General features: G+C 38.6%; 1 protein-coding gene across 4 annotated transcripts in view; it reads right to left on the bottom strand.

Annotated features, from left to right (window-relative positions):
- Positions 1 to 2,745: 2,745 nt before the first annotated feature.
- The window catches only part of APC (APC regulator of WNT signaling pathway), a 92,937-nt gene continuing 80,079 nt past the window's right edge, over positions 2,746 to 15,603 (bottom strand). For all 4 annotated transcript variants that reach the window (XM_054288755.1, XM_054288738.1, XM_054288746.1 and 1 more), the window contains one exon: positions 2,746 to 15,526. In XM_054288755.1, coding sequence (XP_054144730.1) covers positions 8,962 to 15,526 — 6,565 coding nt within the window. In that variant the 3' untranslated portion in view covers positions 2,746 to 8,961. The remainder of the gene's footprint in view (positions 15,527 to 15,603) is intronic.

A 15,603-nucleotide genomic window follows, 5' to 3' on the forward strand; every position in this document is an offset into this window, starting at 1 on the left:
GGAAAAAACCCACAAAACTTTAATAGTGAAAAATGCTTCATGAATTATGACTCAAGTTGGAAGTAACAGGCAGGTCCGTCCAACAGTAAATTTTCAACAGCATAGACAGAAAATTATGCTTTCATTTAGTTTCATTTTGCTGGTATTTACTTACCATGAGACTTCAACATGCAGAATTAATCACTAATTGCTACTTTTATAAGACTGTATGCACCATTTTCCCAAAGCAAGAGGTGTCCTTATGCATGGCAGAGTTTCAACCCAGAACTGGATGATTTCTAAGGTCCCTTTCCTACTTAAGCCATTCTGTGATTCTGTGATTTTAAATCCATAGACTGCCTTTCGGTTTTAATGATCCAGAATCCTGTCTGCTACAGAAGTGCTATCAGAAGATAGAGGCACTACCTCATGCTCGTACAGAGAACACCAACACCAAACATTCTTTATGAATCAGCAGAAGCACCACTTCTGTTCATCTCAGTGGCAGAGGACTATAAATGTCAATAGCTTGTTTAAGGAGTGTTGGATGTTCTAATGCCACTTGAGGCTTAAATGCTTCAATCTGTGAAAGAGCTGCACCACCAAGAGCAGCTGAAAAGTGGCCTTGAAACAACAGACTTACTTGTATGGTGTTTGGACCTAAAAGTCTTTTGGATTATGTCACCTAGACCCAAAATTGACTTGCATGAATTAATGTACAGCAAACAATATATACAGTGTTTCACTGAGATCCTGAGGATAATGCTGGGCACCACAATGTCAAAATTCTATCCAAATCCCTATTAGCTGGCTACAGTGAAACTGGCAAAGTGGAAAACCATGGATTTCTACCAATCTCTCATTTCTTCTGATTGCAAAGACTGTATTTCTTAAGTATGGAGCTCAGTTTTACACTCATTCTTTATCTTTCTGTTTTAGCTTTGTAAAGCAGCTGACAGCTGTGTAAATTCACAGCTGTGTACAGCCAGCTTCCAAGATCAAAAGAAACCATCAGTCATCTGTGTGTGATACAGTAATACAGAATTTGCTCTGAATTCCTACCTTTCACTTGAGCTAGATTTTCACTTCTAACAAGTCCAAATGATTTATGTTTTGGTTTTGGCTGGGATAGTTAATTTCCTTTCTAGTAAGTAGTATAGTACTGTGTTTTGAATGTAGTATGAGAATGTTGAAAATGCACTGATGTTTTTGTTGCTAGAGTAAGTTTCTCATGCCTTGCCAGGAAGAGAGCTGAGTGGCACAAGAATTTGAGGGGGGACACATGAATGAGCCAAAATGATAGTTCCAGACCTTATGGCATCATGCTGAGGATATATCTGTGGAGAAAGTGGGCTGGAGGCCCATGCTCAGGATTGCCTAGGAGTCAGTCAGGAAGTGGTAAGCAACTGTATTGTGACTCACTTGTTTTGTAGATTCTCTGTTGTTGTTGTTATTATTATTATCATCATAATCATCATCGTAATTTTCTTCCTTTTCTGTTTATTCAACTGTCTTTATCTGAATCTACAGTTTTCTCATTTTTACTTGTCTGATTTTCTCCCCCATCCCACAGGCTGTATAGTGTTTGATTGCCAACTGTGGTTAAACAACGCCACATAAAACACTTAGAAGTGTCAAATACTCCATCACAGCTGTTTAGCTGCTCAGTGTAGTAGGAAAAAAAGGATGCCAATTCTTTTTCAACATCCAGTGGAATAACAAAATACTACTATAAAAATAATAAAAATTGAGAGTTTTCTTATAACTCATTTTATGGCTTAACTTTTACATCTATTTGTGTGTTCTTCCAGTTAATTCCAGTGTGAATGTGTGCCATCCCAGACCTTAGCAATAGTCAGGTAAGATGCACAAGTCCTTCCCTGCTACCAATGTGCTTTTTGCATAGGGGACTTAGAGAAAAAAGGGCAGAATTGGGCATAGCCTACCTTCATTTGTATTTAATATAATCATCACTCAAAGTCTCCTTGTTTTCACAATCCCTACTGATTTTAAATTGGAGGTGATAATTATAATACTTTTAAAAATCTTATTTTTAATAAAACATTTAAATTTTTGGCAAAGCAATTTTCTTTTCTGCATATAAACAAAGACTTAAATGCTTTTTTTTTCCTAGAACAACTTGAAAATCAGTCCTGAAATTACAACTCAATATGAAAAAGTGGTACAACTATTAGAAAACAAGGGATCTTAGTAATCAGCAATGCCCTTTTGTGAAAGTCTAAAGTGAATAGGGGAGTGTAAAATATGTATGCCAATATTAATATATATGTGTATGTGTGGTGGGAATTAATCAACTTAGGTCCCTTAATAGTCTAATCAGGGACTAAAGAATTCGTTCTTTACAGGAAAAAAAGACTTTTGTAATGAGTCTCTGCCATGCTTATGAGTCATAATGAAATAAGCCTTGTGAAACTTTGGTAAGTAATAGAGGGATTATGGAATTATATTGTGTCAGAACTAGATTCTGTTTTGTGCATTTCCTTCTAAGGTGAAACATGGAAGAGAACAAAGAACTCTACAGGTGAACCAGGTTTTCAAGTTCTTTTTTCCACTTATTTATCTGAAATGCAGGTATCTCTAAAATGAAAATGAATGGGGGTTTTTTAGAGCATTTGTTCTGATATACTGAATTATTGAAGTGTCTTAAACAACGAATTCCTTTTAAAATGAAATCATATTTCCAACACAGTGGACAGACACCTAACTTTCAGTAGTAGCCAAGAACACAATTCCACTCTGACAAGGTGCAATCAGGAGGAAATTTTATGTAACACTGCAAGTAATAAATAAATTATGCATAGCAAGACTAAATTCAGAATAAGTATACTGTGAAACAAAATACATTAGAATAATTGAAGAAAGAATTAATTACAGAGTTAGGATATAAACAGTAATGCATCTCAGGCAGAAGCAAACAACAAAATTGAAGGAAAGATAATTGTGGGCCAAGTTTGTTCAAGAGAAACAACACTTACAGGTGGGCAAATTCATCTGATCTCACAGGATGACAGTTTACTTGCAGAGAACCAGCACAAGCTTTATTCATGTTAGATCCTACCAGAAAGGATGGCATTAGATATACTGTGTTTGTATGTATGGCTTGAGCTCTGGACAGAAGTGCATTTTACTGAGGGAACTAGCTCCCTCTACACCTTCCTGACATTCTAATTGCAATTCTACAGCCACTCAAGCAAAGGATATTTTCACAAACAGCAAAATTAGAATAATTTCTTTAAATCTTGAAGTGGCAGAAATTCACTAACACATAAGCCTGTAACTGTGTGGAAATTTCCTAAGAAAGGTAATTTGCAAAACTACTAGGGAGGTGTTCCCCAATCTTAGAGTAAGTAAACAGCATATCTGGTAAACTGAAACTTCACAGCAGAAAATTCATCTTGGCATCACAAGTTAATTGACACCTGCATTAATTATGTTGTGAACTCTTAAAGCACCACACCACATTCCCTTGCACTTCCAATATGTAACCAAACACAACACACGTAAGCAGTTAACTTACCATTCTGACTAAAAACTCAATCTTAGCTACATAACATTCTCTATAAACACAGTTACAGATACAAACTGTTATTCTGCATATAGGAAACTATGATGCAGGAATCTTATTTCTACATGTGATCTGAAATGAAAATAAAAGCGGGCATCTCTTCTGGTTAAATGTCAAAGTGCAAAGGAGATGGCTGTGGAACCAGAGAGCGAATACTCTAGGGTAATTTGGTATCGAAAAGGTCCTCAGAGTTTTAAACATGTGGAGAAAGTCATGCTTTACATTAACTGACACTTCACTTCTGATTCACAGCTTCATCCAAATCACACATCTCATCAAGAACAAAGCTGTCGCACAGGTGGATCTAACTTTGCAAGGCATTACAGTAGATGTAGGAAGTTATATTTAGGTGGAAGTCCATACCTGATTTTTAGTGATGCTCCTATGGCTGTTTGTACTATTTCATGAAAGCTAGATGGGAAAAACATTTGGGAGGCATCTAGTAACTGTAGTAACTGTACAATTTCCTTGTATGAAGAGTCCACCTAAACATTTTCCAGGTCATCCCTACAATACTGACCTCATTAAGAACGGGAGATGTTATCTCCCTCTTCAAGCCTCTTCTGGGAAAGCAATAAATCTCTTCACTGGAAAGATTTACTGATTTACTGCATTGAATTTAATATTGCAAATCTAAACCAAGTCTCCCAGAAGCTTACAAGTGGTAGACTTTTTTTTTTTGAAGGGGGGAGGGGGGGATTTTTGATGAAGAAATGTATTTTTTCCACGTCCATATACTGATGTAATACTTCTGAAGTTAAGTTGTCAGAATTTCAGGATTGAGGATTTACCCGAATATAAGGTACTTAAATGCAAAGCACTAGAGGCCATTAGGCAAAAATTCAGTAAAAAAAACTCCAAAAAACCCAAACCAAAAAAACCCCAAAAAAACAAACTTCAATTTGCTTTTGTTGTGTCAAAATGGGTGAAGGTCTGAAACTTGGCACATAGGCTTAAAATTGCCTGTAATGGCTCAATCCAATGACGTCCTATAAAGTAAACAATCCCAACCTCTTTCAATCAGCCCTAGCTGTTGTATTTACTTTTTTGCTGGCTCAGGTGGCTCTTGTCCAACTATGCACTGAGCAAATTCAGCATTTCCAAGCAGCGCTAATTCTACTAACCCCATCAGGGAAGAAGGTAAGAGGTGAGCAAATGAATGGTCATGTAAGAGCCAGGATTCATAGCCAGAAGCATGGAATGCAGAAGAAAACTTCTTTGAACAGCACATGCCATTTCTTCAGTTCTAGAAATAGTATGGATTGTTATCCTTAAGAAGAAAGCGGAAGCTAACACAGTTATCTTTGTGGTAATATCAACTTCTGTTAAGGGGATCAAGGGGATGGACAGCTATGAAGTACTCCAAAGTAGACATCAAATAATTCAGTTTTCAGATTATCAGACAAGGGTTATGCAGTTTTGTGGTCTACTAGTATACTTCAAAATAATACCTCATTAATTTGTGCATAAGCTGTTCTCTTTCTGGTACAGCTTATGTAATTTACTGAGGAAAAAAGGAAAGTACATCCCTAAGACAACATGACTCACTCTGAAACTGTCCCTTTTATCTCCCTCCTCCTTTACCAAAGACAGTGCAGCTAACGTCCCAAAGCCATCAAAGGTATTTGTCTATGTTGAAGAATACTGCAGCTTACTGACATTTATAGCATAAACTATGCTTGTTTTCTGCAGCCAAATCCTACTTGAAATAATACTCCAGTCTCATCCGGAAACCATGGCAAGGCTTTCAATTTTTAAGCTGTCATATCTGACAGAGCTGTATTATCTTTAATCTTTCAGGAGAAAATACTCTCAATAGAGAACTGCACATGAAAAATAGAAATAGATTAATTCCCCTTTAAAGACTGCAATATTTAGTCAGAAGAGCTTACACAGAAATTGAGCAGTAACCTTAACTGTGACACACTGCAAAAAACTAAAATGGAAGTACATTTTAAAAAATGAACTAATTACAAATTGTGGGGAGGTCAGATCTCTGCTTTTCACACCAAGAGGACAAAGCTAGAAGACAGTCTGAAATGAGCTTTATGAGTTATTTTTCAGTATAAACTGATTTTGAAGTATAAGTTTGGTATGCACTAGATACAATAAGCTAATTCAAGGACAAATAAAGGTCTGAGCATAAGTCACAAAAAATTCTACCAAAATTGGTAGAAAGAAAGGCAGTGCATCCCAGAACAGTAAATTGAGTCTTGGTTTCCTTAGCTCCTTGCTATTCTTTGTTTTGCCTTGACATAAATAATGTCCTCTTACCTGCTGTGGCAACTTCATACAAATAAAACCAAGGAACGAGAGGTTATCTTTAGCAGCATAAATCAAATCTGACTATTGTGATTCTGACATCATTAACAAAATCCAAGACCAAATATACTTATTGCAACCATTTTTTGTATGTTTGATTTTATATTTCTGGGATCTGTTTTTTAGTTGAGCTTAAAGAATATAACTTTATATCCCCATCATAAATCAAACATCATGGATGTCTTTAAATATTCTGAAAGGCTCTTAGTGGATACTAAGTATTTTAGATAAAGAATCAGAGAAATGTAGATCTGGAAGAGATTTTAAAAGATCACCCATCTCTGCACACAGGCAATATGAAATATACTACAGTCCATCCCTATGAGATGTTTCATAAACCTCTTCTTAAAACTTCTATAATGGAAATTTAACAACTCCCATGGGAAGCATATTTTAGTGTATCACTACCCTTATAGCTGGAAAGTTTCTCTAGCTTGTCTTTGCTACAAATATAGGTTTACTTAAGTGGATACTAAGAGAAACTTTCCAATTATAATGATCATGAAGTATCCCCAAGTCTATATCAAGAAGCCACTATAATTTTCAAAGACATTCTGGTGTTTGATACGCATACAGTTATTTATAGTTTCACGTTCTTCTGATTAAAAAACTGATTTCAGTAGTTTTTCAGTAACAGAACTGAAACCAGAATTTCTTTTCTGAGACTGAATTCACCTTTAACTCTTTAATTGACAGGACAAATATGTAATGCCAGTATTAAACAACTATTCTGGATTATGTAGTATATTTTTGTATTAGTTGTTAAAAGCCCAGCACAAAATAATGATAAAAAAGAAAAAAAATCAAAACATGTAGAACCAAAGTGGCCTTTCATTTAAAACTCAAGGATGGAGTTCCGTATTCTACTCCAGCAGGAAGTCCTGACTTTAAACACATGACATAATCTGTTTCTATCTCATCTTTAAAAGGACACTAAAAGGACACATTTATATTAGAAGTTTAATGAAGATGCTTGTATGCAAAATATTTCAAATGCTAACACGAGGAGTGCTGCTTCTTAACAGGTTCACGAGATGATACAGGAACATGGCATGTCTCTAAGAAAATCTGACAGGAAGCAAAGAACAAAAGAGCAAGTAAGAAAGATACCACTTCTGCCAAATAGGTGTTTTTGGTACTGGCTTCTATATAAATTGACTTCTGTCTGCTGATAGTGTCTTGATTGTGTTCCTAAAGCAGTGCATGATTTATAACGGATTCAATTGATTCATTTCAGTATCAGAAGTACAAAAGCCACAGAAGTGATACACTCTGCAACTGTGTTAAAGCTACCATAAAGGTAAATTGCTCTATTTCAGGGCTTCCTGAAATCAGGGCATTCTGACATATCAGTTATTTAGAAAGCTACCTTTAGACAATCCAGTCAAGATACAACGAAACTGATACACCATTTCATTTCATGGTTTGTTTAAACATGCACAGAATGGTTAATGTTCTGTTCTCTCATGTTACTACTTTGAAGTAATCCTCATCTAAATTCAGACTATATTTATATTTTTAAAGCACAAATCTATTTTTTTTTTCAGCATTGTTCTAGTACAGTCTATATTTGCATCAAAAAGGCTCGAGGCAGCAAATGTCATGTTTTGCATAAAATTCTTTTTCTACTATGGTAACAAATTTCTTGCTGCCATGGGATTCGTGTGATATTTTTCCCTTCATAATTTTTTTAAAAAATAAATAAAAAAAACCACAAACCCATAGAGCGCAAATAGAAGCAAAATTTCATCTTATAGTCATTATTTCACATTCTACATTATATCCCCAATCAAAAATGTTTTGTTTTACAAATATTATTTGTATAGATACAATATTGTTTCAGGCTTGCAGTCGTGAGAACAATTATACTGCGTGGCTACTGGAAATACCCTGCCTTTAGCCTTGTTATGCACCTGAGATGTGTGAAACTGTTTCAATTACAAATATATTACAGAAGACCTAGGGCCTGATCCTGCAAATGTTAAAAGCATTCTACAACAGCCATTTGCCAGTGATAAGGAAGAACAGATATTGGAGGTGCAGGATTATCCCAAATCAGGCCTTAAGTGTTAAGTGCATACAACCACATTATATGGTGACATCTCAAAGTAAAATCCTGTATTTTTATGTAATGCAGAAGTAACACACACAACTTACATATAGTAATAATTTATTCTGAAATGTTCATTTTAGTCTCTGTTGAGACATCACCCACGTCTCGTTAATAAAAGAGCAGCCATCTCACCTCAAATACCAGAATATACAACAAGTTACAGCATAGCAAAAAAATTCTACCTACTTTAAGATAAAATCTAATTCAGGTAAAATAATTTTGTTCAAGGTTTTACAGTTACACAGTTGTTTTTTTGTTGTTTTTTTTTCTTTTTCAGAGCACAAAGAAAGTGTAAATTGTTACACCATAACTATCTATGCACATTATGTGACCACAGAAATGTTAATCATTACTTCATAAAATGAACCATCAGTTCCATTCATGCAGAAAAGCAGGCTAGGAAAGCTTGTTCAGCGGAAACCATATTACTGTGAATTTCACAGCCACATGATTAATTATTGGGTTAGATGAACTCACAAATACTAAACATGAGTATATTTTTTTTTGCATAAATAATACCAATTCTTCCCTGATGTAGTTTAGTTGGTCTGTAATCTAGAAATTATTGGTAAAGCAATATGACTGCATCGTTTCTATTGTGCTATTCTATGATTTCAATGACAAGCAATATTCAAAGGATAATGGGATGAGATGCATGTTAAACATGGGAATACATGTTAAACATACTGTACAAATACACTTGCTTTAGCAATTTTATTTCAAACTGTCAATCAGGTATTCCTGCAAAATATCACCAGTGGAGACAAAGTATACTATCAAATATGGCTTCCAGAACAAGGACCATCTAACAGGAATCAAAGCTATTTACAACAAATAAAAACAAAACAAACAAACAAACAAAAAAAAAATCAATCCCCATTTTTTTTTGTTTCATTTGAAACAAAGTTTCTAAGTAGCTGCTGTATATAATACATCAGTTTTTTTTTTTTTTTTGTTGCACTTAAACAGAAGTTACCAGGTAAGAGCCAGAGTGACGTTTAGGGCTTTGTGTTCCACTGGAGTCAGTGTTTTCAGACTTGGTGTCACGTTTCTTGGTGCTGTTATTCACCGGGGTTGGTATCTGTGAGGGCCGAGCAGAGCTATTGTCCACGCTGCTCTTCCTGCGGCTTGGGTTGTAGTTGAAAGGAGTCACCCTTGCTGCCACAGCACCAATGGGGGAGCTGTGCTTGCTTGAGCTACTGGAACTGAACGGAGTACGCTCGCTAACAGTACTTTCGTTAATTTCTGGTGCAGGAACGGGGTTATTCTGCAGAGGCTTTGTTTCAGTGCCTTTCTTGTCTTGACTGTCTATCTGAAAGAAAGAGTTCAGACGGTTTTCTAAGCCAACGGTACGAACAGGACCACCTCCATTCCCTGGGGTTTGCTTCTCTTGAATCTCTTTAGGATCTTTACCATTCATACCCCCTTTTTCTGAAATACTGTCAATAACAGGGGGAGTATTTCCAGTTGGGGACCTTCCAGATCGAGGGTTGTTAATTGGGCAGTCCTCTATCCTCACCCACACATCCTCTGTCTTAGAGACAGCTGGAGCCATCTGATAGATGAGGGTTTTGGAATCAGAGCCATTTGCGGCACCTGAAGAAGAATGCTGAGGATCATTCATTATCTGAGGAATTTCATTTTCTTTTATTTTTCTCCAAGTACCTTTTGCTGGTGCTTGGCTTTCTTTACTTTGCTTGTGTCCAGGGAGAGAACCTCCATGCTGCTTTTCATCTTCACTTTTTGCCTTTTCACTGGATTCTGAAGAAGCTGACAGAATTGAGGAGGAACTTCCAGTTCTCCGCCAAGTGCTTACACGAGGAAGTGATGAGGAATGCTTACTGTGCTCGCGCTTCCACGTTCCTGATCTGTTGATCAGCAGCCTAGATGGACTCTCAGAATGGGAACGAGCTATGTCATGACGCTTTGCTGGTCTCCCATCATATTCTATAGTAGGGCTCTGATTAGGGGCTAATTTTCGCCAACCACTACTCTGGGCAGGTGAATGAGTGGATAAAGACATATCAGGAAGAGAAGGACTTAAAACTGGGGTCTGTAGTTGGGACCTTGTGGGAGAATCTGGCCTGGAAGGCGACAGAGATTCAAATGAAGCTGACTCTTCTAATTTCCGTCTCAGAGTAGGGCTCGGAGCCTCTTTAATGAAAGTTGACTGACGAACGAGAACAGGTCTCTCAGATCTGTCAGATTCACTTCCACTAGACTTTGTGGATGGCATTCTGGATAGGTCAGTCTTTTTGTTTGATCCACCAGTACTGAGAGTTTGGTTTAACCCCTTTGAAGCAGATTCACTTCGTGGAATGCTACTGGTACTCTTAGGTAAGGCAGTTTGCTTTGCAAGGTTTTGCTGGCTCATCTGCCTGCCTGGTGGTGTGTACGACATTCTACCTGAACTTGAGGATTTAGTTGAAGCTGTGCTAGGAGATGATGTTCTTGGCAACTGTGACAGTTTGTTGGGAGGACTGATACCATTTCTTCCTGGGGAAATGGAGCTTCGTCCAGGAGATTGCAGAGGCCTACTTAATGGCTGCTGTTGAGGTCTAGAAGGAGTGGAGTCTCTAGATCCTGATCTAGAAGGTCCTTTACTTGATCCACTCTGGTTCAACCCTGATGGCTGCCTAGTCACAGGAGCTGGCTCAGGTTTCACTGATGATTTGGCTCCTCTTGGAGAACTAGTCAAACTTTGGCCTTCACTGGGACTCTTGGAGTTCATGTTTTTGAGTGGGGGTCCTTTTTTGGAAACAGGACTAGTACTTGAAGAACTATTTCGAACCCCTGGAATATGGATCATTGTTCTACCACGTGAAATTGAAGGCACGCTTGTCTGTTGTGGTTGCTTCAAACTTGAAACTTCTGAATTAGAGCGTGCTTTTCCTGTGATCATACTTTTATACACTTTCTTCCCACCTTTGATTCCCCTACTTTCTGATTCTACTTTTTTAGACTCCAGTGTACTCTTCTCTCCTGGCTTAATAATTCTTGGACCTTTATTACTAGTGAAAGGTTTTTCTTCTTGGTCTGGGGTAAGATGAAATGGTGACCCTAGAGAAATACCAGATTTTAATGAAAGGATAGAGTCAGAGTCTGATGAAGCTTGCCTAGACAGTGATGCAGCAGCCGCAGCTTGATGCAAGCTACTAACTATAGAATTTGCACCTTCTTGTATAGCTTTCCAGTCAAAGTTTTCTGAATCAGGTGAAAAACCATGTTCTGAATCTGGCCTCTGTATCTCTCTTAAATCCAGTGTTAAATCTTCTGCTAGTATACCACCTGTGTTTCTGGAATTATTTTTTTCACCATCACTCTTCATTCTTGAGGGCTTTTTCTTTTTAGGCATAGCAGAACTAATGCATTCCTGCAGAAGATCATCTTCTGAGTCAATGCTAAGAGAACTCAGAGAGCTGTTTCTAGAGAAGCACACAGGAGTATCTTCAACATGAAATGATTTAGGGGCATAACCAGAAGTCTGTGGTCTGTTGGATTCCACCTGTGGCTCGGAAGCCTCAGGACGTTTTGGAGGTTCCCCTTCTTTGTTGTTATTGTTTTCTTGATCAATATCACTGAGGGAGCTAAGAGATGAATTGCGAGAAAAACAAACAGGTGTGTTTTCAATAGCAAAATTCTGCATTTTTTCATCTGTAGCTGCTCCTCTGTCTGGAATATCTTTAGTTGACTGAGAGAAAGTTTTTGTCTGGCTTCTGCCCGTTGGGTGTTTTTGACAAACTTGTGTCCTGTTACTTGGCTGCTGATTTGAAGACTGTTCTGCATTAGAGCACTCTTTACTTTCAATTTCCTTTCCTTCTTTTCCTTTTCTTAATTCTGCCTTCTCCCTTGAAAGGTCAACGTCATCATCATCAAAATCTAATGAACTCAGGGAATCATTCCGTGAAAAACAGTAAGGAGTTCCCTCAATAGGCGTATAATGATGAGGAGAATCAAATGCAAAGCTTCCTCTTGCACGCTCTTCATTATTTGGCAATTTGTCATGAATCTCTCTTGAATTGTTTTTAAGGTTCTGTTTCTTTGCATCTCTGTTCTCTGGATAGCCTCTTTCATTACTAGCATTGCTTTTGGGTTCCGTGCTTTTTCGCACACGTGCTCTGTATTCATTGTTTTGGGAAACAGGCTTTACTGGTGATGTTGGCTTCTTTTTCTCACCTTCTGGCTGGTTTTTATTACTTGGAGATGAAGATGCTTGTTGAATTTGATCCATTATCTTCTTCACTCTGAAAGGTTTGTGACTTTTTCCTTTTGGCATAGCTGAGTTAATGCACTCAGCCAGAATATCACCCTCTTCTGTTTTGTCATCATCCAGACCAAGGGGAGTCACAACTGAGCTTTTTGCTCTCTGAGAATCATCAGTACTTCTGCCTTCTGTAGGAATGGTGTCCCGCTTTTCAAACTCCCCTGACTCTGCTCCCACACCCACATTGTCTGCATTGGCCAGCTCACTTGGGGGGGATTCTATTGTCAGGTCACTTAGAGATGTAGCTGTTGAAAAATTTATTGGTGTACCCTCAACACAATATACCCGTGGCATATCATCTCCTGGTGTAAAAGTCACGTGCTTTTGTGATTGCAGTCTGCTTTGTGAAGGCAAAAGTTTGTAAACTGGCAACTGGCTGGGCTTTCTGGCTACAGGAGGAGGTATTTTTGGAGCAGACGCTTGAGAAGGCTTTTTGGCTTTACGTGAAGACTTTGTTGGCATTGCAGAAATAATACACGCTTCCAGTATTTCAATATCATCATCAGAATCATCCAGAATGTCTTTTTCTGCTTCAGCTGGCTTCTCTGGTTTCTTCTCCTGGTTATCCTTAGTATCATCTGACTGTTCAGGTTCTGCTTCGTTTCCATGCTCATTTTCATGAACTGGAGGCATAATTCTTAACTCTGCATCCTTCTGTATAAATGGCTCATCAAGGCTCAGAGCACTCAGGCTAGAAGAGCAAGAAAACCCATCTGGTGTGCTTTCTGTGGCAAAATGTAATAGTGTATCAGCATCTGGCAGTACCTGAACTCTTTGAACAGCTGCATTTACAGCTGCCTGTCTAGGACCAGGCTCTCTTTTCTCTGTAGTGGTTGCTTTTCCTTTAGGTACCTCTCTTTTGACTTGAACTCCTTGAGCAGGTGGTGGTGTTTTACTTCTGCTTGGAGGCATTGTTTGTCCAGGGCTGTCTGGAAGGTCACTGGGACTTATAATACCACTTACTATTCCACTGCAAGGCTCACTTTGAACTGAACTAGCAATTGAACGGCTTTCAAAACTATCCAGGGAACTTACAGAAGTACATCTGCTGAACATGAGTGGTGTTTCCTGCACATAATGTTCTGGTGGGCTTTTAGGAGTTTGGGCACCACTCTTTGAGGGAGATTTGGCACCTGAAGAAAATTCAACAGCTTTATGTCTAGAGGAATCAGAAGGAGACAAGCTAGAAGTCTGAAGTCTAGTGGATTTTGTTCTGATGTGTTGTGCTGTTGATGTGATTTCACTTGCTGCACCTTCTGTAGGTAGAGCCCCACTGTTCTCCTTCAGTTCTGCAATCTGCAGTGTGTTATTGGCATCTGTACCACGTGCAGATTGATCACGTCCTATTTCATCTTCAGCTGATGACAAGGATGACAAAGAGCTACACCTTGAAAAACATATTGGGGTATCCTCCACACAGTAAGTTTGTATAGTTTCCTGATTAATAGAGGGAGTCTTACATGAGGCGTTCTTCTGTGCATGACCACTTCTGCTCTGTGCAGAGCTTGGGTGAAGCTGGTTCTGCCTCTTTGAACCAGCTGAGGGGGCTGATGTGCTCCCACTGCTTGGGGCAATATGCTCAGTTTTATTGAGTTGCACTGAAGAAGTCTTTGGAAAAGTAAAAGATGGCTTCTGAGAAGGTGCTGGAACTTCTGTTGAATATTTTAAACTATAGTCAATAGGCTGATCAACATGATGTTCCTCTTCATTGTACTTTATGCTGTAATTAGTTGGTCTGTCTTCCTCTTCATGTTGTTCCTCCTCAGAATAACGTTCACTATAGTTGGTTGGCTTATCATCATCATAATCATCAACCTGGCACAAGGACTGGTTCACTTTCTGATTCATTCCAAGAGCTGGGCCTACTCTGTTCTGATCTGAGCCACTGGATCCTCTTGATCTAAAGGAAGAAACACACTCCTGCTGTCCAAAAGGTGTCTGATATTTCATGTGTTTATCCTCTCCACTTTCAGTATACACAGGGTAGGCTGCATTTTGGTTCCTTGACTGTCTTTGCTCATTTTGTTTCATTTCATCATCTATTGTATGCTTAGGCCTTGCCCATCTTTCATTCTGGGAGGGACTCTGCCTTCCAGAATTTAACTGCTCATCTGAATATTTAAGACTATAATTAATAGGAGTGTCTAATTCTCCATCATTGTCATCCATGTGATTTGCACTATGAATCTTGTGTGCCAAGTCAGCTGGATATTGGCCATAACTACAGAATTTGCTTTCATCATCTTCAGAGTAAGACTCAATGGAAGGTTTCATTTGGCCTCTTTTACCATAGCCATCACTGCTGCTGACACTATTTAAACTATCATTTGAAGCTCTTTTGTATTCCATTTTTGTATAAGGCACAGGACATGTCCTGTTTGAGTTCTCGGATTTTGGAAAGTATGTATTTGAGTGAGTATGGGCAGAGGCTGATCTCCTCTGGGCATTTCTCTCTTCTGTCAAACAGTGTATTTCAGAAGTGGAACCAGAACTTCTGTCTTCCTGTGGAATGTGCATGCTTGTTACTTCTTCCATAACTTTGGCAATCTGAGCTGCAGTAGTAGAAATCTGCATTCCTATTCTCTTAGAGGAACTCCCAGTACTCTCTGCAGCTTGATGATAGGTATTTAAACCTACTGTTCGATCCCTTTCAACACTTCTGTCTTTCTCAGACCGAGAATTTTCTGTGTTTCCTCTACTGGAAGAGGACGAGGCAGGCAATACCGTAGTATTTACGGTATATGGTGAGAGCACAGTCATATTGCCAGCATTAAAGCTCTCCGACCTGCACACCCCATCGTCGTGGTGGCTGGCATCCAGCACATACTCACTATATATATTTTGCTTATGTCTCTGCTTATTGCGGTGAGATGCTTTCGGGCTTAAGTTATCAATGTTGTCAAAAGTCTCTGATAAATGCTGAGCATCTAATTCTGCTTCTAGTGCTTTTTGCTTTCTGACATGGAGGGATGGGAGGCTTGATCCTGGAGACATGATGTTGGCATCTTTGTACTTTGCTGGCCTGTTTGCCATGAGGTTCCGTAGAGCTGCAGCACTACCCATGGCTATCATTTTGTGTTTAGAGTGAATCAGGTTTTTCAGCATGCTCACAGCTCCCATGTCCCACAGCGACTCCTGATCCTTTGCATTTCGAGCAGAGAGATTCCACAGGGTCCCACACGCGTTACTAACTATTGTCAAACTGTGTGACTTCAAGTGTTGTAACAAGGTTTGTAAGCAGCTGTTCTCTCGCAAGATTTGCCTGGGGTTGAGTAATTGAAAACAAACATCCGTAAGTGGCATTTCAAAAGGATAAGAGACAAAGCAAAACAGAAACCT

Source organism: Melozone crissalis, unplaced genomic scaffold (genome assembly GCF_028551555.1).
Source record: "Melozone crissalis strain CALT ecotype California unplaced genomic scaffold, PUWL_Pcris_2 ptg000005l_1, whole genome shotgun sequence".
Lineage (NCBI taxonomy): Eukaryota > Metazoa > Chordata > Aves > Passeriformes > Passerellidae > Melozone > Melozone crissalis.